The sequence below is a fragment of the Salvelinus namaycush genome, chromosome 1 (genome assembly GCF_016432855.1).
Source record: "Salvelinus namaycush isolate Seneca chromosome 1, SaNama_1.0, whole genome shotgun sequence".
In the NCBI taxonomy this organism is placed as follows: Eukaryota; Metazoa; Chordata; class Actinopteri; order Salmoniformes; family Salmonidae; genus Salvelinus; species Salvelinus namaycush.
The window spans coordinates 75,882,171-75,908,778 of NC_052307.1; the positions used below are offsets into that span (position 1 = coordinate 75,882,171).

At 45.0% G+C, this 26,608-nt stretch overlaps 1 protein-coding gene across 2 annotated transcripts in view; it reads left to right on the forward strand.

Annotated features, from left to right (window-relative positions):
- LOC120048882 (neogenin-like) overlaps positions 1–26,608 on the forward strand; it is a 186,995-nt gene that overhangs the window by 105,920 nt on the left and 54,467 nt on the right. For both annotated transcript variants that reach the window (XM_038995191.1, XM_038995198.1), the window contains exons 3-4: positions 11,834–12,109; positions 15,381–15,531. In XM_038995191.1, coding sequence (XP_038851119.1) covers positions 11,834–12,109; positions 15,381–15,531 — 427 coding nt within the window. The remainder of the gene's footprint in view (positions 1–11,833; positions 12,110–15,380; positions 15,532–26,608) is intronic.

The window sequence follows — 26,608 nt, forward strand, 5'->3', positions numbered from 1 at the left end:
CAATACCTCGTCTCCAGTCTGTTGATTAGGACACCCTGAAGCACATTTACATCAACCTGGCCGTGTATAAATTAAAGAAGTCAGCCGAGACCCCCCACTGAGACAGCACTGGCTCACACACAAGATGGTTCCAAACTGGTATTGACAGGTTTTGTTTGTGTGGAGAAGGTGCTGTGTACTGGTATTGACAGGTTTTGTTTGTGTGGAGAAGGTGCTGTGTACTGGTATTGACAGGTTTTGTTTGTGTGGAGAAGGTGCTGTGTACTGGTATTGACAGGTTTTGTTTGTGTGGAGAAGGTGCTGTGTACTGGTATTGACAGGTTTTGTTTGTGTGGAGAAGGTGCTGTGTACTGGTATTGATAGGTTTTGTTTGTGTGGAGAAGGTGCTGTGTACTGGTATTGATAGGTTTTGTTTGTGTGGAGAAGGTGCTGTGTACTGGTATTGGCAGGTTTTGTTTGTGTGGAGAAGGTGCTGTGTACTGGTATTGGCAGGTTTTGTTTGTGTGGAGAAGGTGCTGTGTACTGGTATTGGCAGGTTTTGTTTGTGTGGAGAAGGTGCTGTGTACTGGTATTGGCAGGTTTTGTTTGTGTGGAGAAGGTGCTGTGTACTGGTATTGGCAGGTTTTGTTTGTGTGGAGAAGGTGCTGTGTACTGGTATTGGCAGGTTTTGTTTGTGTGGAGAAGGTGCTGTGTACTGGTATTGACAGGTTTTGTTTGTGTGGAGAAGGTGCTGTGTACTGGTATTGACAGGTTTTGTTTGTGTGGAGAAGGTGCTGTGTACTGGTATTGCATTCCTTGCAGGACATAGATTGACAGGAGCCATTTTGTCTTGCGTGTCCTTGGCCAGGAAGAGGCTATACGGACACGCCTGGTGCCCTAATTGATGACGTATTTCACTCAGCTGAGAGTCGAGTGGAGATGAATGGCGTCATTTCAGTCAGTCGTCCTGATGAGCCCTACCCAGATAGCTAGTTTATGCTGGCAGCAGCATGGTGATAGTTAAAAAAAGAAATGTATCTTTATTTCGTCAGGCGAGTGAGCAATAACTTGTAGTATTGTTTACCGTCTGTAATCTGGATGTCACTGTGATATGCCAATTAGCTAACGTAACGACAGGCCGGTGACCATGGAGGTGCTCCTCAGTGGGCAGCTGTGGGCTATCGCATGTCGCTGATGGTAGATAACAAGGCCAAATTTGTTCCATAGAAAAAAATAAAGGAAAACGCTGCTCATGTTCCCAGTTGGTATTTATTTCTAACAGCGTTTCCACCCGTAGGTCTTCATCAGGCATCCAGACCTCAGGGTGGAAACCTTGTTGTAAATGAAATCCCCTGGGAGCATGAGCAGCAGTGTGCAGCGTTGTCCTTCCTGTTTTCCAGGAGTTTGTCTACAACTCCAGCACCTGCTGAAAGTACCAGGATGTGAGGATGTTCTTCAGCTTTTGTTGCTTTTGTTCCATGCTCAATTATATTTTGAGTGGGATAGCAGCTTACATGACAATTCACTTTTAATATTGGTAGTAAACATCTGGATACCACTGTGATACAGCCCACACTGCCCAGTGGGGAGAGTTGCAAGCCGGCAACGCAAAAACACGGGTCACAATGTGTCCTTGGCTCCCGAGTCCCACTAGCCAGGCTACTGCTGTCCTGCAGTAACTTAGAGAAGTAGCCTGATGGTGTAGTTAATATCAGGTCAGTAAGGAGAGGGAAGTAGCTAGGTGGTGTAGATAATATCAGGTCAGTAAGGAGAGGGAAGTAGCTAGGTGGTGTAGATAATATCAGGTCAGTAAGGAGAGGGAAGTAGCTAGGTGGTGTAGATAATATCAGGCCAGTAAGGAGAGGGAAGTAGCTAGGTGGTGTAGTTAATATCAGGCCAGTAAGGAGAGGGAAGTAGCTAGGTGGTGTAGATAATATCAGGCCAGTAAGGAGAGGGAAGTAGCTAGGTGGTGTAGATAATATCAGGTCAGTAAGGAGAGGGAAGTAGCTAGGTGGTGTAGATAATATCAGGCCAGTAAGGAGAGGGAAGTAGCTAGGTGGTGTAGATAATATCAGGCCAGTAAGGAGAGGGAAGTAGCTAGGTGGTGTAGATAATATCAGGCCAGTAAGGAGAGGGAAGTAGCTAGGTGGTGTAGATAATATCAGGCCAGTAAGGAGAGGGAAGTAGCTAGGTGGTGTAGATAATATCAGGTCAGTAAGGAGAGGGAAGTAGCTAGGTGGTGTAGTTAATATCAGGCCAGTAAGGAGAGGGAAGTAGCTAGGTGGTGTAGATAATATCAGGCCAGTAAGGAGAGGGAAGTAGCTAGGTGGTGTAGTTAATATCAAGCCAGTAAGGAGAGGGAAGTAGCTAGGTGGTGTAGATAATATCAGGCCAGTAAGGAGAGGGAAGTAGCTAGGTGGTATAGATAATATCAGGCCAGTAAGGAGAGGGAAGTAGCTAGGTGGTGTAGATAATATCAGGTCAGTAAGGAGAGGGAAGTAGCTAGGTGGTGTAGATAATATCAGGCCAGTAAGGAGAGGGAAGTAGCTAGGTGGTGTAGATAATATCAGGTCAGTAAGGAGAGGGAAGTAGCTAGGTGGTGTAGTTAATATCAGGCCAGTAAGGAGAGGGAAGTAGCTAGGTGGTGTAGTTAATATCAGGCCAGTAAGGAGAGGGAAGTAGCTAGGTGGTGTAGTTAATATCAGGCCAGTAAGGAGAGGGAAGTAGCTAGGTGGTGTAGTTAATATCAGGCAGGGTGACAGGCAGTTTTGTAGTCTGATAGAAACTGAACGGTTCTGAACACTCCCAAGTCCCAACTTCGGGCAGACAAATAATTTGAAATCATTCCATTTTTATAACATTAAATGTACATTTTCAGTGAAAATCACTACAATATATTGTAACACTATCTAGTTACTTCCTTCTCCTTACTGGCCTGATATTGGCTACACTATTTACTTCCTTCTCCTTACTGCGGAAAGCGAAGGACACTGTGCCCCATGTTGTTGTCTGCTCCCCATTGAGTAGTGTAGACATTTGCATTACATTTTCGTCATTTAGCAGACACTCTTATCCAGAGCGACTTACAGGAGCAATTAGGTTTAAGTGCCTTGCTCAATGGCATATCTACAGATTTTTCACCTAGTCTGATCGGGGATTCGAACCAGCGACCTTTCGGTTACTGACCCAGCGCTCTTAACCGCTAGGCTACCTGTATTATGCATCATGGTGACATCCAGATGGTAACTACTAAAATTACAAGTTATTTCTCATGTAGGCTGCTATCCTACCCAAAATAAAATCAAGTGGGGATGGTACAAATTGGAGATGGTGGGTGACCAATACTACAAGTTATTTCTCCCTCACCCATCGACATTAACATCGCTTTGTTTTACCAGTTTTAACTAGCACCATGCTGCTGCTGTTGTGATCTAGCCTGCGTAAAGTAGATGGGAAGGGCTCATCAGGACCCCTGACTGAACCCAATCCATTCGTCTCTACACTAGACGCTCAGCTGCGTGACGTACGTCAACCGTTTGGGCACCAGGCGTGTCCGTATAGCCTCTCCTCCTTGGCCATGGGCGCAGGCCAATACATTTATGGTTATTTCTTCTGCTCAGGCATCTGTTCGGGACACCCCATCTAGATGTATGGGTGAATAGATTGCCGTCTTCATTTGAAGCATGTTGAAATGGATGTAAGTTGTTTTCCCCCACACATTATTGTCATGGTACCTTTTAATGAGGTTAGTGTTTAATGCCTTTTCATTGTAAAACTACACGTGTTATTAAAACCACTATAATCATTTCAAATGAGAAATTCTACACTCCAGCCAATTCTCACATTATCTTCACACAACGTGTGTGACGTTCCCATGGCAACCGTCCTGTCCCTTTTCGCCATCCGCAACATTTCTCTCAAAACAATGTATCTTTGTGCCATGCACCCTGCTGCGCCTCCTCCCCCGGGCCCCCAGCAGGCACTGACAGGCTACCAGTGTGCCAGGGCAGCAGATTGATACATGGTTCTCTTATGTGCCATTGTCTAGACCGGATTGATAAAGTTGGATTTATCTTAAACAACTGTCATTCAGCCTATAGTGGAAATTTTAAGCAATGTTGCCCATCAAGGTGGCTCTGTGTGGTAAATTAGCCGTCATGCTAACTGTTTCTACGTTACGTCTCGCATTGACCCAGCAAGCCTGATTTATGTCTAAATGAATTTTCCTGAGCCCTTTGGTGTGAACACTTCTCTGAAGACTGAGAGGCTTTGTAAACACGATGCGACTCTCTGCTTAGAAGCTCCTATTCTGAGACTCAAGGCAGCTGGGCCTCTGGCCCAACATGCCACACACACGCACACCCTAACACAGCCCTCCTAAATGTTTATGAACTCGACGTAGCTCCAACATCTGGGCAGCACCTGAAGCGGTTTAACGGCTCACTTAGTCTCTTGTCCCAGGGAGATATTTCTAACAGCAGCTATGTGAAGACGCCATTGATTTCTGGTCACCTGCACACAAGCCAGGTTGTTCCTGTCAACTCCTCTGGTGAGAAGCGTTCTCAACTTGACGGTGCGCAAACGCTATATGTTAAGTTAGGGCTGTGTTTTGTGTACAGTGACCAGCCCCGACCTCCTCAAATTCAATCCAAATGGTTGAATGGGTGTCATTGTCTTTCAGTCTGTTTGGTATTCAGTCAATGTGTGATCGTCATCTGACCTGAAATACCAAGGTTGTCTTATGGTTGTCTTATGGTTGTCTTGTATTTTCTCAAGTCTGAGATTGGTTACAAGCCCAGGGTGTACTCTTTCTTGTCACTCTCAGCACCCTAAAGTGATATTTCCAGTCCAATAGATAAAATAACTACCCCGTCTGAAGCTGCCTCTACTCCGCAGTGTCAGCCATCCATCTTCTGTCTCTTACTTATGGAGTGTTCAGTCTATAAAAGGGTTGCGATGTGTGACGGCTCCCATGTTTTCAGGACTGAACTGACACAGTCAGGAAAAACAACCTGTTTGTGGTTCTATGGGTTTTAATGGGTTGGTGCCAGCTGCTGGTGCCATCTGTATGATTGGTGTATGGGCTTTCTAATACTTCAATATCCCCCTTTTCATAGGGTATCAGTAGAGGCCATTTTGGTTTCCTCTGTAAATTTGTGTATGTATGTAGGCTAGCATTGTGTTAGTGTTTTGTATCTGAGCTGTCACAATCACACCTGTTGCCGCACGCTTGTAAAGGACAAATGCAGGTGGGATACAATTAACCTCTCCACTACACACGTACAATAATAGCCTTGTGTTTTTTAGTAGGGGTTCTCTGTCGATTCCTTGTCAGGCTTGATGCCAGTTACCCTGTCTAGATAACATTGGTGTAATGTCGCTAGATTGATGCCAGTTACCCTGTCTAGATAACATTGGTGTAATGTCGCTAGATTGATGCCAGTTACCCTGTCTAGATAACAGTGGTGTAATGTCGCTATATTGATGCCAGTTACCCTGTCTAGATAACAGTGGTGTAATGTCGCTAGATTGATGCCAGTTACCCTGTCTAGATAACAGTGGTGTAATGTCGCTAGATTGATGCCAGTTACCCTGTCTAGATAACAGTGGTGTAATGTCGCTAGATTGATGCCAGTTACCCTGTCTAGATAACAGTGGTGTAATGTCGCTAGATTGATGCCAGTTACCCTGTCTAGATAACATTGGTGCAATGTCGCTAGATTGATGCCAGTTACCCTGTCTAGATAAGTGGTGTAATGTCGCTAGATCGGCATCACAAGACGTGGTGTTGCATCTTCAAGAAAGATATGATGCTTTCGAAATCCCTTCCGCTTTTAACAAGATAAATCTGTGGTGAAGATGCTGCCAGACTGTTCATCGCATAATGTTCTCAATGTGGCGGTTTGTCAGGTGTTTGTGTAGTATGACAAAGTACCTCAGCGGCTACTTTATTAGATTCCTCCTCCAACTCATTCATTAATTCAGTGTTTTCACTCGTCATAAGACGCTGTCCAGAGCAGCCCCCCCTCAGAGAGGATGTTGGTTATTTTCCCTCTTGCTGGCTGCACTGAAAACCTGGTTATGGAGGAGCCCCAAGAAAACAGCTTTTCAGGATGCGGTAGATTTCCTTTAGATATACAGTGCCTTCGGAAGTATTCAGACCCCAGAACTTTTCACACATTTTCTTACGTTACAGCCTTATTCTAAAATGGATTAAATTGTTTATTTCCCCTCATCAATCTACACACAATACCCCATAATGACAAAGCAAAAAACTGATATCACATTTACGTAAGTATTCAGACCCATTTAAGAATGATGGAGGCCACTGTGTTCTTGGTCCTTCAATGCTGCAGAAATGTTTTGGTAACCTTCACCAGATCTGTGCCTCGACACAGTCCTGTCTTGGAGCTCTACGGACAATTCCTTTGACCTCATGGCTTGGATTTTGCTCTGACATGCACTGTCAACTGTGGGACCTTATATAGACAGGTGTCTGCCTTTACAAATCATGTCCAATCAATTACGTTTATCACAGGTGGACTCCAATCAAGTTGTAGAAACATTCCAAGGATGATCAATGGAAACAGGATGCACCTGAGTTCAACTTCGAGTCTCAGAGCAAAGGGTCTGAATTCTTATGTAAATAAGCAATTTCCTTTCTTTTTTCTTAAAATAAAATAAAAAAAATCAAACATTTCTAACCTATTTTCGCTTTGTCATTATGGGGTATGGTGTGTAGATTGCCAAGGATAAGTATTTATTTAATCCATTTTAGAGTAGGGCTGTAACGTAACAAAATGTGGAAATTGTCAAGGGGTCTAAATACTTTCCTAAGGCACTGTAGGTGGTATATATCCCTCACTGCCTTTTTTCACTTATCTAACAGAATTGTATAGGTGAACGAGTTTCTACAATGTCTTCAGCCATTCAATGACGTCAGACCTGTATTTCATTTGTGATTGGAAGGATGCATTTGTTTACAAACCAAGCTGGTGTATACAGCATCTCTTCCTCATGCTGATGATAGCCAGACAAGCACATAGCTGTCTTAGTCTCTTTGCTGTATAAAGTATTCATCGTCCTGTGTTGGAGTCATGCAATATGCACAGCCTCTTAAGGCTCTGAACTCATCAGTGAACTGGGTCACGTCAGACACACACGGTTAGTGCTATTCAGTATCCTTGGGACGTCACTACCTGAAACCTTAAGCCTTAGCTATCCCTAACCTTAACCGTTAACCATTTTAAATGTCAACGTCAATGTGGTGACATCAGTGTAACGTCCCAAGGATCCTGGCTAGCATGGCCCACACACGTGGCTCGGCTCTCGTCTCCTTAACTCCTCAGTTAATAGAGAAAAACACTGGAACAAAATGGCCGCCTTTGATTCGGAGGGAGACGGCTGTGTTTGGATTTACGTAACAAGGCAATGAATGTTTGACAGCCAAAGCGGAGGGAAATGTAAGCGATTGTCTTGCGGAACGGTCGCTGGTTATTTATACTGCCCGGGAAGATGATTCCTCCCCCTTTTCCTGGTAATGTGAGCCCTGACCTCCCACAGAGCGCCATTGGTGTTTACTACCAACCCAGAGGTTCTGAGGTACAGTACTGCCACCTTCCCAGCGACAGATTTATTTTCTCATACCATTGCTTAACAGCTTCTGTAAATTCTTCCCCAGCCGAGTCTCTCTGACACTTTGTGAACAGCCACAAAATGGATGAAAACATGAGTCTATCTGCTGCTTGTGATTGTGTGAATCAGTCGGGCCTTTAATCCTCGGGCCTTTAAAGAACTCTCCGTTGAGAGACTGGCTGAGTCATTGTAACAGAGGAATGATTGTGAACCTGATTGAAAATTCTCAGCGACGTCCTAAAACCTTGAATAAGTGAATTAATGACCTCTTATACTGCAGTATGGCCTCAAGGGAGCATGGCTGGGATTGGCTACGGACCATAGAATTAAAGAAACAATAGGCTATGGATGCCTAGATGCGATTTTAAATACCAAGGCAAATATCCCTGCAGTATGTACAAATTTACACGTGACACGACACACACCATAGCCCACACATGGCATATTATCCGCATTATCAGCATTTTGTGAATGATGCTGCGTCTTCAATATCACTCAGTCTGGCACAGAGAAACGTCTGATTGATCGCATGTCTTCACACTGTTCTAAGTCTTCATATTGGGTTGGCATATTGGGTAGGGTGTTGACAATATCCCCCGCAGTGACCAGGGTCATCCTATCAAATCACGGCTTGATGCTCTGAAACGGCGGGCTCTGTATGCCCCGTGGAATTGATCAAGCGTCCGGCCAATAAGAATGTGATTGTTCTGTTGGTGTGTTCAGCCAGTGTGTGAGAGTGTACCTGAGAGAAGGGGCATGCTATGGGGTGATAGCACCAGTACGTTTGTCACAAGTCACTTAAACGAGGCTACATTAAGGGTCTAGATTTCAATGGCACGTTTCCTGTAAAAACTTGTTTGTTTTATTTATTATTTTAAGGTGAATTATAAAGGAACTGACTCTCCCAAAATGTTCATCTGTGTTCCAGTGCCTCGGGCATTTCTCTCCCTGCCCCGTCCACACCACTGTTACAAACACGGGCCAGCTATTGCTCTTGGATGATTGGCATTGACAGGACCGGACAGGGAGAAGGATAGAACACCAGGTAGAAAACCAGTCCTGCTGAAACTCAATAGCCGTGTATGAGGTACAAACTTACAAACCGTGGGCAATTCCAACCCCCCCCCCCCCCCCTTCAATTCGGGAAAGAAACTTGATCTTAACGGGCCTGGAAAAACAGGCATGACTAACTCTCCAGGAATGTCTCCTGGTCAAAAGGAGAACGCCAGCTATTTTCTGCCGTAAAGAGACTAATTCTGTTGAATTTCGTTGGAGAGATCCCTAAAGCTTTTCTGTCTGTGTGTATGTGTGCTTCTAAAATTCCTAATTCTGTTGAATCGAGTATACGAAATCCCTAAAGCCTTCTGCATATTCCGTTAAGCTCTCTTTACTGATTCTAGACCTGCTTTTAATTAAAATGGTAGGAGCCACATTGTGTGATGCTCAGTTTGCTCAGAGGTGGGGAGATCCTCTGTCTTTTCACGGGTATCGTCCTTAAACCAGACATTGTGCTGTTTCACTAATCTCCGGAATGATGATTACTTATACTACCAACAAATGCAGGTAATGTAGGTTTTTAGATCAGTGAATGATGCAAGATTAAGCAGATTTCTTAGTCATCTTCCCCGGTAGTTTGACTTGAGCTCCAAAAATGACATTTGTTAAGTATGTCGTTTGCATTCTGAGTGGAATAGGTTATTTTAATTGCAGCTCTGTACACCAGATAGTCCTACAGACCGACGATAACGGGGAAGCTGCCCTGCATTTGCACTGCATATCAAACACTTAAAACTCTCTATTGCTCTGAGTTGATATGGGCCTATCTCATCACTCAGTGTTAATAAGAGTAAAGATCGTCGGCGCAGCAGCGCCTCGTGATAGATACCGCCTGGCAGGCGGCTGGAAAATGAGGAGCCACCCTGTCGATTAAATGGGAGAATTGGGATTAATTTAGTGTTAGCTTTAGAATCTCCCTTCTATCTCACACACACACACACACACACACACACACACACACACACACACACACACACACACTACCACAAATTGATGAACTCACCTCCGGTCCACTGTAGATCTGATGTGGCAACAGGAAAGGGAGGCCATCACTGTGGCAACAGGAAAGGGAGGCCATCACTGTGGCAACAGGAAAGGGAGGCCATCACTGTGGCAACAGGAAAGGGAGGCCATCACTGTGGCAACAGGAAAGGGAGGCCATCACTGTGGCAACAGGAAAGGGAGGCCATCACTGTGGCAACAGGAAAGGGAGGCCATCACTGTGGCAACAGGAAAGGGAGGCCATCACTGTGGCAACAGGAAAGGGAGGCCATCACTGTGGCAACAGGAAAGGGAGGCCATCACTGTGGCAACAGGAAAGGGAGGCCATCACTGTAGCTCCAGGGCCTAAATACAAAGTGAAGAGCATGGAGAAGGTGCTCAGGGCACTGGTCATCCAGGCAGCCAGCCAGTCATCCAACCAGCCAGGCTGGTAGAGAAGGTACACTCCCACCTGTGTGTGAGGTTGGGTATTGTGATAGTGTCTCCTTTCGTTTCCATTAAATGGACAATATAGTACAGGTTCTGTTCTTTCCCTCCCTCTGTTGACGTTCAGTCCTAACTAACCCCAGTTTCCTCCCTATTTTCCAACATAGCTATTTAATGACGTCCCTGGGGTCCTCAGGCAGCTGTGAGGCCTGGGGCGGCCATGTATATGCCAGGCTATATGCATCCCACATCTGGAGGCAGATCACCTTTCGGGCATTGTTTTCAAGGTTGTCTTTGACGTATCATGTCCTGTACCTAACACAGTGCTGCATTTACAGATCAGAATCTACCTGAGAGGCAGACATATAGGACGGATTCTCTGTCACTGCAACCACATCAACTCAGAGGCCTTTGAGGTTTTATGTGAACTTTTTCTGTGAGAGTGAATGTGTAGTGGAGAAATCTGCAGTGTTTGACTTTGTCTGTCTTATACAGTATTACAGAGAGCATAGAAACCAGGCTGTTGTGTGTATGACGACACCACTATGGAGGTGTTTGTTGCTGCTGCATCTCCCACACACCAACAGTTAGAAGAGATGTGGTGCTGAGTGGAGACGGGGTCTCAGCGGTGGACGGGGGTCTCAGCTCTCAGCCTTCTCTGAAGTGGGATATATTCCAGAGCTGTCACTCTCTCACCTCCCTCACCCCAACCCCCTGAGAGGGGAGCCCAAAGCCTGTAGTGACACACACGCGCACACACACACGTTACGCACACACACAGCTTCAACACTTCTTCCTGTCTGCGGACACACAGCTTCAACCGAGCCAGAACAAACAACAACCACTGACTCCGCATCGCCAGGGAAACAGCCCGGCCAACCAAAACATTCACACAGACCACCATCACATTAACAGGCCTCACATTGAATTCTTCCCCCATTTTGTGTGTGTGTGTGTGTGTGTGTGTGTGTGTGTGTGTGTGTGTGTGTGAGAGAGAGAGAGAAGTGGCCCAATGTTTTTAAAGACCAGATCGTCTAACTTCTATATTATAGTATACTTGCACCGTGTTTCCATTTCGGTCAGGCTTTCTTTCAAAATTAAATGTTGTCGCCTTGTCGTTTCCCGACATACGCCGCTCGGCATAGACCGAGGTTTCAGATCAATGGCTTTAAACGCGGGAAATAATTATCACAGATGAAAGTAGGGAGGAACACAAACAGCCTGTGGATTCAGCTTTTTAATTAGTGTTGCGAAATCTTTTCTCACTACAGCAAATTAGCCTCCCTGGGTTCTGGAGCGTTCTGTCAAGGATGATAGACGCATTACTTTACACCAACGTGGATCACAGCCAGGAGTAGTTCAGGCTGGGGTTATTACCTCTTACAGATGGATTAGGAATGGATCGGATTTTGAAAAATTGATTTCTGTCCCACTGTTAGGTAATAATTGCAAATCACAAGGTCCGATTTGAGATCAGGCCCACTCGTAAACAGATACGTAGGCATATTTCCTGATGAAACACATGAAACTGGTTGTACAGCTGTGTAGCTGTAGGCAGTAGCATACTGGCAGGACTCAAGCCTCTTTTGATCTGTCTCCTCGTGCTCTCCTCTCTCGCTCTCCTCTTTTGCTCTCCTCTCAACTCAAACATGCTTATGTGTCATCAAAGCAACAGCAGAACAGAAATGAAAAACATGAACTTTTAACACCAACCTTCCTCCCTCTTCCTCCCCAGGTATGCCCCGGTTCTCCAGCCAGCCGGCAGCAGCCAGCATACGCCTGGGAGACAGCCAGGTTCTGGCGTGCGACGTCAACCCAGACCTGGTACCTTTAGCCCGGTGGGAGCGTGAGCGTGAGCCCCTGGAGCTGAGCTCTAGGCTGGTGCAGCTACCCAACGGAGCCCTGGTGGTGAGCAACGCTTCGGAGGCCGACGCTGGGCTCTACCGCTGCATGGTGGAGAACGCTGGGCCCGCCAAGACCAGTGAAGAGGCCCAGCTCACCATACTGCCAGGTAATACTATAGATACTATATAGCTCTACATAATGCCAGGTAATACTATAGATACAATATAACAAGGACCGATCTAGACGTCTAGTGCGTGCAATAACCTTTCTTCAGCATCTCTGCTTTGGCAGAGGAAAGAAAAGGTACAGTAGTTGTATAATTAAGCAATAAGGCCTGAGGGGATGTGGTATGTGGCCAATATTCCACGGCTAAGGGCTGTTCTTATGCAAGACGCAACGTGGAGTGCCTGGATACAGCCATTAGCCATGGTATATTGGCCATATACCACAAACCCCCAAGGTGCCTTATTGCTATTATAAACTGGTTACCAAAGTTAAAAAAAATCATTGTATACGATCTGATATACCACGGCTTTCAGCCAATCAGCGTTCAGAGTTCTAACCACCCAGTTTAGAATTAATAACAGTATTTACAGCATTCAATCGTTGGAATTGTAAGAGTTGTTGCCCTGTTCCTTTCTTTGCTGTTGTCATTCTAATGGAAGCCAGAAAGAACAAAACCCTGTCCTCAAACGTTTACATCAAAAGGTTCAAAGTTCTGGGCAAAGACACAAAACATCCACATCAAATTAGATATTTTTCTTGATCAAATAACATGGAAAATAACCACTTTTTGTGCAGTATTAATTTACCATCCTTACAAACCACCTAATGTACATTACTGTGTTGTATATAGGCAGGTCATCTAGGTTTGTACCTGTAGACTTTCTATCACCATGAAGAAAAACAATGTACACTACAGTAATTGAGTACTTTGAGACATCAGGTGGTTTGTGATGAGATGTGATGTGGCTCATCTGGCAGGGCATGGTGCTTGCAATGCTATGGTTGTGGGTTGGATTCCCACAGGGGACCAGTACCAAAAAGTATAAAAATGTATGTGCTCACTACTGTTAGTTGCTGTGGATAAGAGCGTCTACTAACATGGAAAAGGAAGGAATCGACCGTTTCAGTTTTCACATAGAAATAAGTTGGATTCGCAAAGTATTTCAAGAAACTGGAAAACGTATCAAGCAAGTATTTTTATATTCCACAAGTATTATCATATTAACTGTTATCAGACTCAAGTTACAAATGCTGGTAAACACTCAAATACATTTAGTTTTTTCAACAAACAAAAAAATATCACAGAATTAGTGCAGTGGACCTTTACTAGTCCTGTATTAGCGCCCCGATTATAGACATCTTCAGCTCGCAGCACCCCCCCACGCCGAAACTACTTCCCGCTGCTATGGCTGTAGACTACTATTGGCCGATACTCGGAGCAGACCCCTCGTGGTCAGACATTACTGCCAGTTGAACACACTGAGAGACTTGTACATGGTGTACCACTCCTCCCGACCCGGCCTCATGGAGAGAGAGACTATCCTCTGTGTACAACGTAGAACACTAAATAATGCATGCAGAGCAGAATTAGGCCGATACCCGCTAATTATCAAAATCCAGAAAAGAGACGTTGAATTCTACAACCACCTAAAAGGAAGCGATTCCCAAACCTTCCATAACAAAGCCATCACCTACAAGCTGGTCCTGGGGCTCTGTTCACAAACACACCCCACAGAGCCCCAGGACAGCAACACAATTAGACCCAACCAAATCATGAGAAAACAAAAAGGTAATTACTTGACACATTGGAAAGAAGTAACAAAAAAGCAGGGCAAACTAGAATGCTATTTGGCCCTAAACAGAGAGTACACAGTGGCAGAATACATGACCACTGTGACTGACCCAAACGTAATAAGGAAAGCTTTGACTATGTACAGACTCAGTGAGCATAGCCTTGCTATTGAGAAAGGCTGCCGTAGGCAGACCTGGCTATGTGCTCACTGCCTTACAAAATGAGGTGGAAACTGAGCTCCACTTCCTAACCTCCTGCCCAATGTATGACCATATTAGAGACACATATTTCCCTCAGATTACACAGATTCACAAAGAATTTGAAAACAAACCCGATTTTGATATCCTCCCATATCCTCCCGGGTGAAATACCACAGTGTGCCATCACAGCAGCAAGATTTGTGACCTGTTGACACAAGATTTTTATTAAATGTTTTTATTTAACCTTTATTTAACTAGGCAAGTCAGTTAAGAACAAATTCTTATTTACAATGACGGCCTACCCCAGCAAAACCCGGATGACGTTGGGCCAATTGTGCTCCACCCTATGGGACTTCCAATCACGGCTGGATGTGATGCAGCCTGGATTTGAACCAGGTACTGCAGTGACGCCTATTGCATTGCGATGCAGTATCTTAGACCACTGCGCCACTCGGGAGCACAAAAGGTCAACCAGTGAAGAACAAACACTGTTGTAAATACAACCCTTATTTATTTTCCCTTTTGTACTTTAACCATTTGTACATCGTTACAACACTGTATATATACATATGACATTTGTAATGTCTTTATTCTTTTGGAACTTCTGTGAGTGTAATGTTTACGGTTCATTTTTTGTTTATTCCACTTTTGTTTATTCCAGCCCTTTGAATTGAGAGACGCACGCACACACGGAGAGAGAGCCCCCAGTGGGCTTATCAGAGAGGGAACTGTAACTCAATCTCTACTCAAAGGGGGCTGAATTCCATTGTGTCACAGCTTCAACCGCCAGAACTTTTATTTAGTGGAGTTGTTCAGGGCTGGGGTCTGTCAGGCAGCGCAGAGAAGATATTAGAGGTGGTAAATCAGACTTCAACGCGTCCCAGCTGGTGTATTTTTCTATGTCTCTCAGTATGTGTGGCCGAGGCTGAGAGTGTATTCAAAACACACTACCACAAGCACACATACACACAAGATGTTTTGCATCATAGAAGCAACAAGGCGTTTCAGGAGTTCTTTGGTGGTACCATACATGGACTGAAACAGTTGACTGAGAGAACAATGGGGGGGGGGGGCAGTTTGGGGGTCCGTTCCGTTTTAATTGAGGTAACTTCAAAAATCCTCATCGAAAATTAATGCAATTGTTTTCAATTCTTTGAAGGGAATTTCAACAAATTTCTTGAATCGACTGAAATTGACCCCCCAAGCCTGAAAAGGTCTTAAAATAATTAAGAGGTTAATCACACCTTCAGGGTCACTGTCTTTTCGCCATCTCAAGGGGTTAACTTTGGGCAAAGCAGTTCAGCCAGTTGGGCGACCTCCTGAGTGGTCATCAGAGGTGTTGGTCATTTTACTGATCAGATCTCAGGATGGGAGTCTTTTGAAGTGAGGAATGATGACACACGTTAACAAGAGGTCGACCCTGCTCTTTATTTGGACAGAAACCGGAGAGGAGAGAGAACTGGAGTTCCTGGTAGAGCCACTTCCTGTGACCAAAGTGGTGGGGGCCAGTTTGCTGCTGCCGTGTGTGGTGACGGGTTACCCAGCGCCCTACGTCCGATGGATGGTGGGAGACAAGCTTGTCGAGGAGAGGTGAGTTGGACCCGAAAGCCCTATTTTTAGAGGGAATTTTAAATGTGTATTTCTTGAACCCATTTCTTACAGCTCAACAGTATAAATCAAACAGCTCAAATGGCTGTAAATGACCTCAAATGGCTGTCCAACTGGAAATACTTTTTTCATCTCCTCATTGCCATAAGTTACTTTGTTATATCCATCCATATTAGCACAGAAATCAAGTTGTGTGTTCATTTGTAGTGTTTGAATCAGTCATTAAACATGTCCGTAAGGTAGTGTGACTGTGTTCCTCTAGCCCTCAGACGTTCCTAGTCACACTCCTATAGCAGTACCAGCTTCCTTTGTGCCTTGTGCCCAAAGTGCAAACACTTAAAGAGCTGGCGCCTGTTCCCCGAGGTGTTAACGCCACTGAGCCTGAGTGTCTGACTGCCACTTCAGCAGGGAGACAACAAGGACGGGGCTGCCAGCCGTGTCAGGGAGTTCACAAATTAAAACCCCGGGTGAGTGTCACACTCTTAGCCCTCCCCTGGGAGAGCTGTGGCTCAAGCCAGGCCCCTGGGAGAGCTGTGGCTCAAGCCAGGCCCCTGGGAGAGCTGTGGCTCAAGCCAATCCCCTGGGAGAGCTGTGGCTCAAGCCAATCCCCTGGGAGAGCTGTGGCTCAAGCCAATCCCCTGGGAGAGCTGTGGCTCAAGCCAAACCCCTGGGAGAGCTGTGGCTCAAGCCAATCCCCTGGGAGAGCTGTGGCTCAAGCCAGGCCCCTGGGAGAGCTGTGGCTCAAGCCAATCCCCTGGGAGAGCTGTGGCTCAAGCCAAACCCCTGGGAGAGCTGTGTGGACAGAATAGCTAAGAGTGGCTACACGGGCTATCTGAGTTGACCCTTGTATTCATTTTCATTTTTGCTCGGTCTCTATACACACACACAGGACTCTACACACTCATGCACACTGACACACACAGGGTCGAGTTCTGGTCAATTCCAAAGTTCCTGCCTTGGTTTGTGTGGGTTTTACCTGGTTACCACACAGCCGTGTTTTCAGTTTGTCCCTTCCGGTAATAAGTATGTAAGTGAAGGGGACAGGCTAAGAAACAGAGACGAGAGATGAGGGCGTTGTCTCGCACATTGTCTCGCACATTTAACACATCTCTTCTGAAGTTCAGCTTGACAAGGACATTGTCTCCTTCTAACAAGAGAACATCTTCAACATAGTGTCAGACACTTTCATATCAGCTTCTGTCTCAGTCCCGGTAGAGTTGACTATCTCACTATCTTGGTATATTGGTCTTGGATGCAGTGTGTCATTTTTGAAAACCACAGCTGAGTGTGGCAGACTGATAATAGGAGAGTTATTAAGTTAAATATTCATTACAATATATGTTCTTCATTGCCCACATTCCAAATATCCCTGTGGTACTCTGGGATGGGAGGGTTGAGGGGGTGCTTACATTGTTAATTAGAGCGTGTGCTGAACAAATGGGAGGTCCTCCCTTCTTACCCAGGCCACTTTACCCAGGAACACGCACAGCCGTGTGATGAATACATTAAGTTAGGCCATTCTAACATTGTAACACAGGATTGACAATTAAGCAACCGCTGGCAGAGTGGAGATCTGATCTTGTTTCTCCTTCAGCGTGTCCCTTCCCTCCCAGGCAGACTTCAGAGGAAGAGAAGCACTGTCACTTTGTAATAATTGGAACGGAGGGAGGAAAAGAGGAGGGAATCCGTACGGAGCCTCATAATTGGTTGACTGTATGGAACCGTATCGCAATCAGAGCTGTTGAAGTAGACTGTGAATCCCGTATCTCCCACGACAGGAAGTTTATGGAGATGTGTAGAGATGGCGATGACTCGGTAAGAGGACAAAGTTGATTTATGTTAAAGCTCTGGCGCTGACACTCGAAGGTGGTTGATGTCTCGCTGCGGTAGCATCTCTGGCATGGTAAAATACCCTGTTGATAGGATGAGTCAGAGAGAATATGTTTTAAGATGGAGAGTTGGAGGGAGAGGGGTCTACAGTTTCTCTACAGGGTCGCCTCTACAGGAACTCCTCTGGCTAGTCTGTTTCTTAGAGAGATCTGGAGATTCGTTCTACTCAACAGTGACTGTTCAACACATTGGTAGTAGTCGTTAGTGTGACTGAGGTTCAGAAGCCCTACTCTCGTTATAAGTCTCTCAGGACAGACGTCGTAGTTCCATATTCTATCTGCATAGCCAACTCTTCTGACATTCATTCATTGTCATGCCATCGACCAATCAAACAATTGTCTGCAGCAGGAATGGGCAACCCGCTTTTGAAGGCTTTTTAATTTTATACTCAAGGTGCAATTTTTAAATTTGGTTGTGCATCAGCAGTTTTTCTCTTATGTCGTTCACTGATAGTCACTCCTTTAGCTCATGTCAGCTGACATTCTTTTGATAGATGGCTGCTAGAATAATTTACCCATCTAAACTTAGTAATCATGGTCAAATTAACGGCCGTGGCTCCCCCATTGATTTTGTTAGTCAGTCTCACTCAGATATCATATTAAAATTCTAAACAGTTATCCATGTTAATTTCCTCCATCAGCTCAATATCACCCCGTCTAGATTGCACAAGTTCAACCCTGATATCTCTTCCCTATGTTTTAGATGTGGCTCAGATGAAGGAACCATTCCACTTGGCAGTGTTCAAAACTACACGGTTTCTGGCAGGGGGTTTGCGATACCATATCCTCAATTCACAGGGTTGCATTCCCTTTAAACCTGGAGGTCTGTCTACTGGGTAACTTTACTAACTCCAATCTTAGGCAAAGCCAAACTATAAAGCTAACAGAAATATTGCTAGCGATTGCCAAGAAATGTATTGGAAATGGAAATCGGATTCCTCCCTGCCAGTTGCAATGTGGCTATCAGAAGTTAATAGTTGTATCCCACTGGAGAAAATCACTTACTGCTTGAGGAATAAGTTAGACATTTTACAGAATTTGGCATCCTTTTATTGACTATATGGAGAATCTCACAGCATATTGATTGCATCTCTATGTAACCCTGGCGTAATGTTTCACACTTAATGTATAACATGTAGCTTACGGCAGGTGACCATATGATCCAATGTCTCATTATTTTGGGATTTTGACTTTCTTTTATTGTGTGTGTGTGTATAAAAAAAAAAAAAAAAACATTTATGTACACACGTCTGTTGTCTTGTAAGGTTATTGTCACTTTGTTATATTGTCTAATATCTTTCCATTTTTGTTTTAATTGGAAAATGCAAAAAAAATATATATCTTAACATTTCTCTCCACCTTATGGAAAAATGGGTAGAATTGCATTAAATTAGTTAAAGAATTGCAAAATCTTCTCTTCGCCCCCATGGCAAAATGTGTAGAATTGCAAAAAAATACTCTTAAACAATATCTATATGTTTTTATCTCTGCTGTCAAGAGGGGGGTAGCCAAAATGTTTTGATCTCAATTTTAGGGGGGGGGGGGGGGGGGCGCACATGTGGGTCCATAGACCCAAACCACTGCGGCCCCTCATGATGAGTTCAGATGTTTTGTGACAACCCCCCCCCCCCCCCAAATCATAGTTGCCCATCCCTGGTCTATAGTCTACAGCAGGGCTACCCAGCCCTCTTCCTGGAGCTCTACCGTCCTGTGGGTTTTCAGTCCAACCCTCTTCCTGGAGATCTACCGTCCTGTGTGTTTTCAGTCCAACCCTCTTCCTGGAGATCTACTGTCCTGTAGGTTTTCAGTCCAACCCTAATTTAATTCACCTGAGTCTACTAATTAACTGCTCAACAAGACCTTAACTAGCTAAATTAGGGTTGGACTGAAAACCTACAGGGACAGTAGATCTCCAGGAAGAGGGTTGGTCAGCAATGGTCTACAGTATAGGATGAGGTTGGCCCTATTGATATTGCTAGTAAACATATACAAGACCATATAGAATAACCTCTCATCTCCCCCTTTTGATGTAGGATGAAACATGGTGAAGGCATGAATGCAGCGATTTAAATGAAATGTAGGAGAATGGGAAGTTGAGTAAGAGCCATGTCTGTGTATGAACACCGGCTGGCATTGTCTGGCAGTGTGTTAGTGCCAGCGCTGTCTGAGTGGTTTAAAAAAGGACGTTTGTAAAAACTGCCGGCCATGGTTTGGATGGAGGCAGAAAAAATGTGCAATAATAATAATTACTGCTGCAGTCAGCTCTGTATTTCCTCTGTTAGACGTTTTGCAACGTGTAGCTGTTGCAAGAGCTGGTCATACCATACAACATGGTGTCTCTACCCTGATAATGTATAAAGGCAAAAAGATGATGCTCAATGCTCAGCCTTTTACTTCTGCTATGGTGGCCTGTACATTCTAGCTCTGTGGCCAAATCAGTAGCATCAGCAAGGCTGTGTCCCTATGTAGCCCCCTGGTGGTGTGGATCTGCTAGTGTAGGGCAGTGGGATGAGGAAGTCATGAAAGGGGACCCTTTTAAAAGATGCTATGGGTGGGAGATAGCCTAGCGGGTAGGAGCGTTGGGCCAATAACCAAAAGGTTGCTGGATCGAATCCCCAAGCTGACAAGGTAAAAATCTGTCGTTCTGTCACTGAACAAGGTAGTTAACCTGTTTGGGCTGCAAGCCCGACACCGGTACACTTATGACAACAGCCACTTCCAAGTGCAGGGCGCGAAATTCAAAATATATATTTTAAATATTTAACTTTCACACATTAACAAGTCCAATACAGCATATGAAAGGTACACATCTCGTGAATCCAGCCAACATGTCCGATTTTTAAAATGTTTTACAGGGAAGACAAAATATGTAAATCTATTAGCTAACCACGTTAGCAAAAGACTCCACTTTTATTACTCCATCAGTTTTTTACTACATCAGTAGCTATCACAAATTCGGCCAAATAAAGATATAAATAGCCACTAACCAAGAAACAACCTCATCAGATGACAGTCTGATAACATTTATTGTATAGCATATGTTTTTTTTCAAAAAATGTGCATATTTCAGGTATAAATCATAGTTTACATTGCAGCTACAGAAATTGCACCGAAAGCAGCCATAATATTTACAGACACCAACGTCAAATACCTAATTACTCATCATAAAACATTTCTGAAAAATACATAGTGTACAGTAAATGAAAGACAGGCATCTTGTGATGCCAGACAATATTTCTGATTTATTAAGTGTTTTACAGCGAAAACAAAATGTAGTGTTATATTAGCTTAGCTTAGCACAATAGAAACACTTGGGCGCCGGCGACTACGACAGATATATGAAGTAACATCATAAATTGGGTCTTACTTTTGCTGATCTTTCATCAGAATGTTGAACAAGGTGTCCTTTGTCCAGATGAGTCGTTGTTTGGATTCAGAATGGCAACTTTCTCTCTCCATTTAGCAAGCGCGCTAGCCGGGTTGCACGGATCTCTCCATGTAAACAGAACGGAAGAGAACGGAACACGGCAAAACTCCCGAAAAAATTTAAATAATCTGATGAAACTATATTGAAAAAACATACGTTACGATGATATGGTGACATGTATCAAATAAAATCAAAGCCGGAAATAATATTCGCCTATAACGTCAGCAAAACAAAAGGCAACCCCACTGTCCAAATTGCGTTCTTCAGAGTACCGGAAATTGGGTACACGTCATTCCAAGAGGATTTATTCCATCCCAGATCGAGATAATCACCTCCTTTCTTCTCGCACAGCCTTCTTGACACCCAGAGGAAGGTGTATGAAGTGTACGTAGACTCTTACGTTCATTGCCCATGTATAGGCATGAAGTTGAACAGAGCATCGATTTCAGACTTTGAACTTCCGGGTCAGGAAAAGTGCTGCAGAATGAGTTCTGTTTCACTCAGAGAAATAATTCAAACGGTTTTAGAAACTAGAGTTTTCTATCCAATAGTAATAATAATATGCATATTGTACGAGCAAGAATTGAGTACGACGCCGTTTGAAATGGACACATTTTATCAGGCTACTCAATACTGGCCCTTGCAGCCATAACAGGTTTTAACCTACTCTTCCCCGCTAGGCCGTCATTGTAAATAAGATGTTGTTCTTAATTAACTGACTTGCCTAGTTAATTAAAGGGTAAATATAACCACTGTTCCCCGGGTACCGATGACGTGGATGTCGATTAAGACAGCCCCCCACACCTCTGATTCAGAGGGATTGGCTTAAATGAGGAAGACACATTTCAGTTGACTTCATTCAGTTGTACAACTGACTAGGTATCCCCCTTTCCTTTACAAGTGAAGAAGACTCGTTCCTAATTCTCTGACCCACACACACTGAAGCGTTGTAAAAAATACCTATAGCCAAAGACATAAGATTTTCCGTTTATCTGGTTTAAGCACTAGCATGATGGTATGTTGCAAGTTAGGTGTTGAATATAAATTGTTCTCCTCACCCCGTCTTGAATCTCCTACAAAATACCCAGGCTTGTAGCGACTCTTTGAATTTGCCCGTCAATCAGCTCTGTACACGCAAGGCCAACGATCATGAAAGCAACCGTCAGCTTTTGTTCTGGCAAATATCCTGCTATCACCTAATAGAATCCCCGGCAGTCAATAACCTGGATGAATAATGCATGACTGGCAAGCTACGGAGTTGACTGCATGTAAATCACGCCTCAAGCCTCTCAGAGCGGTCTCTTCTCCCTCATTTCAATATGATTGGGTTTATGATATTTACTTATGTATGAATGGTGTTCAGCGGGGGAAATGTGTTTTGCTGTGGGACTGTAATGGGATTACTTTCTACCCTCTTTGGCTTTGGGAAGTCCTACTTCCCGCACTGGAGTGTGGCGTTACCGGCGGGGGCGGCAATAGGACCTCGGGGCTTCTGTGCCACTGAACTCTCCCAGCTCACACTGTACCTGTTTATTATATACGGTCGTCTGTATCCTCCATGCATTCCCCACGTAAGCTTTTCCCATCGCTGTAGCTGCGTCCTTGACGTTCTCATTTTATGAGCATTGTTACTGCTCTATCAGAGTAGAGGAAATGACCTCCTCGCCTTTCCTCAAAGTTAGTGGCACACTGTAGCCAACACAGCCCTGAGGAAGTTCACCTGATGACCTGTACTTGTAGTAATCCCCAATAGATGCGTGAATAGGCTTGGTGTAGATGTACTGTAGCTGCTCAGACAGACATGATCATTTCCATCTGCTTGTTATGGGCGGCCGCTGGGTTGCCTACTGCTTTATGCCAGTTAGAAGTTCGCCCAGCCTCATTGTACACTGATTACAGCACTATTGCTCACTCCGCCCTCCCCAACCTCTGATTGATTTCTAGTTTGCAAGACCTCCGTTCTCGATCCAATTTTAGGTTAATCGCTACACTCTCCCTGCCGGCGCTATTAAAAAATGATTTTTTAAGAGGCCCTGAAAATTGCCACAGCGTAGAAATATATAGACGTTAGGCAACAGTTTTCCTCGGCGTCTGGGAGAGGGCCCGTCAGACGCCGCCTATCAATGTTAATGGGCTGTGATTTTTGGTAGTTCTTTTGTGCAGCGTCAGTATTAACAAGATTAACGGCGAGTCCCCGCCTTTTGCTAGCTTGCCGTTTCTGCACGCCAGATTTATAACCCTCTTATTAAATGAGCGTGCGTGGAAATGCCGTCGTGGCGTCACGCTCTGCTGCGGTGTTGGTGGGCAGGCACAAATCATGTGTCATCGGAACACAAAACAAAATGGCTCCCTCACCTCGAGTCCTTTGGCTCGGAGAAGAGACTCATAAATGCTGATGTTATTGTACGTCCTATTAATACTGTCAGAATGAAACACATTGGAGGTCATTGACGGTTTAGCAACAATTTTTAGCATTTTACACGCTTTGAATGAACTTGGTCCCTGATTTAAAGTTTACAGTCACTTATGTTTCTATTACAGTTGGCCAGTACCAATCAGCCACATTCTTGATTCTTACCAGACTTTCAGAGTTCCATGGCTGTATCTGTTATCGGATTGGCTGTTTCTTGCTGCTGCTAGAATGATAAATGAAGACTTGGAGTGACATCACTGCCATGTTAGTTGGGAAAACAGACAGACATGCTGTTCTCTGCCACTGGAGCTGAGGAAACAGACAGACATGTTGTTCTCTGCCACTGGAGCTGAGGAAACAGACAGACATGCTGTTCTCTGCCACTGGAGCTGAGGAAACAGACAGACATGCTGTTCTCTGCCACTGGAGCTGAGGAAACAGACAGACATGCTGTTCTCTGCCACTGGAGCTGAGGAAACAGACAGACATGCTGTTCTCTGCCACTGGAGCTGAGGAAACAGACAGACATGCTGTTCTCTGCCACTGGAGCTGAGGAAACAGACAGACATGCTGTTCTCTGCCACTGGAGCTGAGGAAACAGACAGACATGCTGTTCTCTGCCACTGGAGCTGAGGAAACAGACAGACATGCTGTTCTCTGCCACTGGAGCTGAGGAAACAGACAGACATGCTGTTCTCTGCCACTGGAGCTGAGGAAACAGACAGACATGCTGTTCTCTGCCACTGGAGCTGAGGAAACAGACAGACATGCTGTTCTCTGCCACTGGAGCTGAGGAAACAGACAGACATGCTGTTCTCTGCCACTGGAGCTGAGGAAACAGACAGACATGCTGTTCTCTGCCACTGGAGCTGAGGAAACAGACAGACATGCTGTTCTCTGCCACTGGAGCTGAGGAAACAGACAGACATGCTGTTCTCTGCCACTGGAGCTGAGGAAACAGACAGACATGCTGTTCTCTGCCACTGGAGCTGAGGAAACAGACAGACATGCTGTTCTCTGCCACTGGAGCTGAGGAAACAGACAGACATGCTGTTCTCTGCCACTGGAGCTGAGGAAACAGACAGACATGCTGTTCTCTGCCACTGGAGCTGAGGAAACAGACAGACATGCTGTTCTCTGCCACTGGAGCTGAGGAAACAGACAGACATGCTGTTTCTCTGCCACTGGAGCTGAGGAAACAGACAGACATGCTGTTTTCTGCCACTGGAGCTGAGGAAACAGACAGACATGCTGTTTTCTGCCACTGGAGCTGAGGAAACAGACAGACATGCTGTTTTCTGCCACTGGAGCTGAGGAAACAGACAGACATGCTGTTTTCTGCCACTGGAGCTGAGGAAACAGACAGACATGCTGTTTTCTGCCACTGGAGCTGAGGAAACAGACAGACATGCTGTTTTCTGCCTTCTGGAGCTGAGGAAACAGACAGACATGCTGTTTTCTGCCACTGGAGCTGAGGAAACAGACAGACATGCTGTTTTCTGCCACTGGAGCTGAGGAAACAGACAGACATGCTGTTTTCTGCCACTGGAGCTGAGGAAACAGACAGACATGCTGTTCTCTGCCACTGGAGCTGAGGAGAACTCTTTACAGTCTGTCTGTTTAGTCTCTACACATCCCAGACATGGTTCTCTCCCCCATGGCATCCACTGTCCTTACCCTGCACTCAGTTACCAATGACAGATACAGGGCCTTCCTCCATACCCTAACCTTGCCAGAAGAACATTCATAACCTCTGATGTGTGTGTATATGTAGGTTGCAAGCTTTATCGTGATACGCTAATCCAAAGATCGGTACACCGTCGTCGCAGTGCTCTGGTGAAAAGCAAATCAAAATAAGGTATGCAGGAGTAGTTCCATCTTAGGGCCTTGTGGGTTTCCATTACGAGATGGAGAAAAACAAACACTTTCATGGATGACTCATTCAAAAGAGGCCAGGCCAAGGCTGGGTCTTTTTCGCATAGATTTTTATTTTACGTCTGTTCTTATACCGCTGTTAGCTCAGAGCCGTCTAAAGCTGGCTTGTCCTCGCAGTTTCCCCACGTCCCATTGCAGATCAACAGACCTTATCTGTTTGCATAAAGAAAGCACCCATCTACTACCCCGATAGGGGCTCTCAAATGAAACGGAATGTTTTCTTCACCCCTCCACCCCCAAAAGCTCTTTCCAAATGCACCACAGTGCCGATTGTGCCCCAGCCAAAGAGGGAGGTTCAGCTTGCTTTCTCCCTGAGTGCTAACACCTGGGTCTGCTGCACAATAGTTTGCATTCACCGTGCAGCGCAGCCAAGCAGGCAGGCGAGCGGGCGGACGGGAGAGAGAAGTATTACTTAAGTAGTTTTTGGGGGTATCTGTACTTTACTTTACTATTTATATTTTTGACAACTTATACTTTTACTTCACTACATTCCTAAAGAAAATATGTGCTTTTTACTTCCATACATTTTCCCTGACACCCAAAAGTACTTCTTACATTTAGATTACTCAGACAGGATAGCAATATGGTTCAATTCACACACCATCAATATAATGTGTTGTCATCCCCACTGCCTCTGGGGAAATGTAAGGTGAGACTCAGGGGATGGATGGGAGTGCTAGGCATGCTTTCTTCAGGTCGGGTGGCGGGGGGGTGGCTATGCAGGGTGGGAGGGGATGGGAAACATGGTTTTCTGGTGTGGAGGGAGGATGCGGGCGGGTGAATGGGGACTGAGGAGGTTGGGTGGGTTGGGGAGGGGGGGTCTGGTTTGTTTTCCTTGCATACAGAACATTACTAAACTGTTGAAGCCGTTTGTCTTTGTTGCATTTCTCTGCTAGTTTTAGTTTCTTCTTTCGAGTGGCAGCCCAACAGTATTGGAGGATTGGAGGAAATATGTCATGCAAATATTCTGAATGTATGAATATATGTGAATGAACATGATTTGTAATGTTATACCTGTACCTTGAAATACCTTCAGAAAAATGACAAACTAAAGAAAAATTTGGTCTCAAAAAAAATGAAACCGAGAGGGTGAGACATTAAAAAAAAAAAGTTGAGCTTGAACGACTCACTCCTGCCCATTTAATAATGAATGTTTTGTTATTACTGTTACGATTCCCCTCTGGTCCTGTTTAGACAGTGTGACCCGGGCCGGCCAACCAATGCCCAGTGCAGCACCGGATATTCCACTTCCGTTTCTAGAGACCGACAGCTCTATCAAAAATGAGAGAGATGAGCTCAGCACGTGTGTGTGACCTCTCCCAGCTTCAGATGCAGAGGCACAGCGCTGGAGTCACAACTCATATTCAAAGTGTTGTTCTCATATTGAACCTGGGC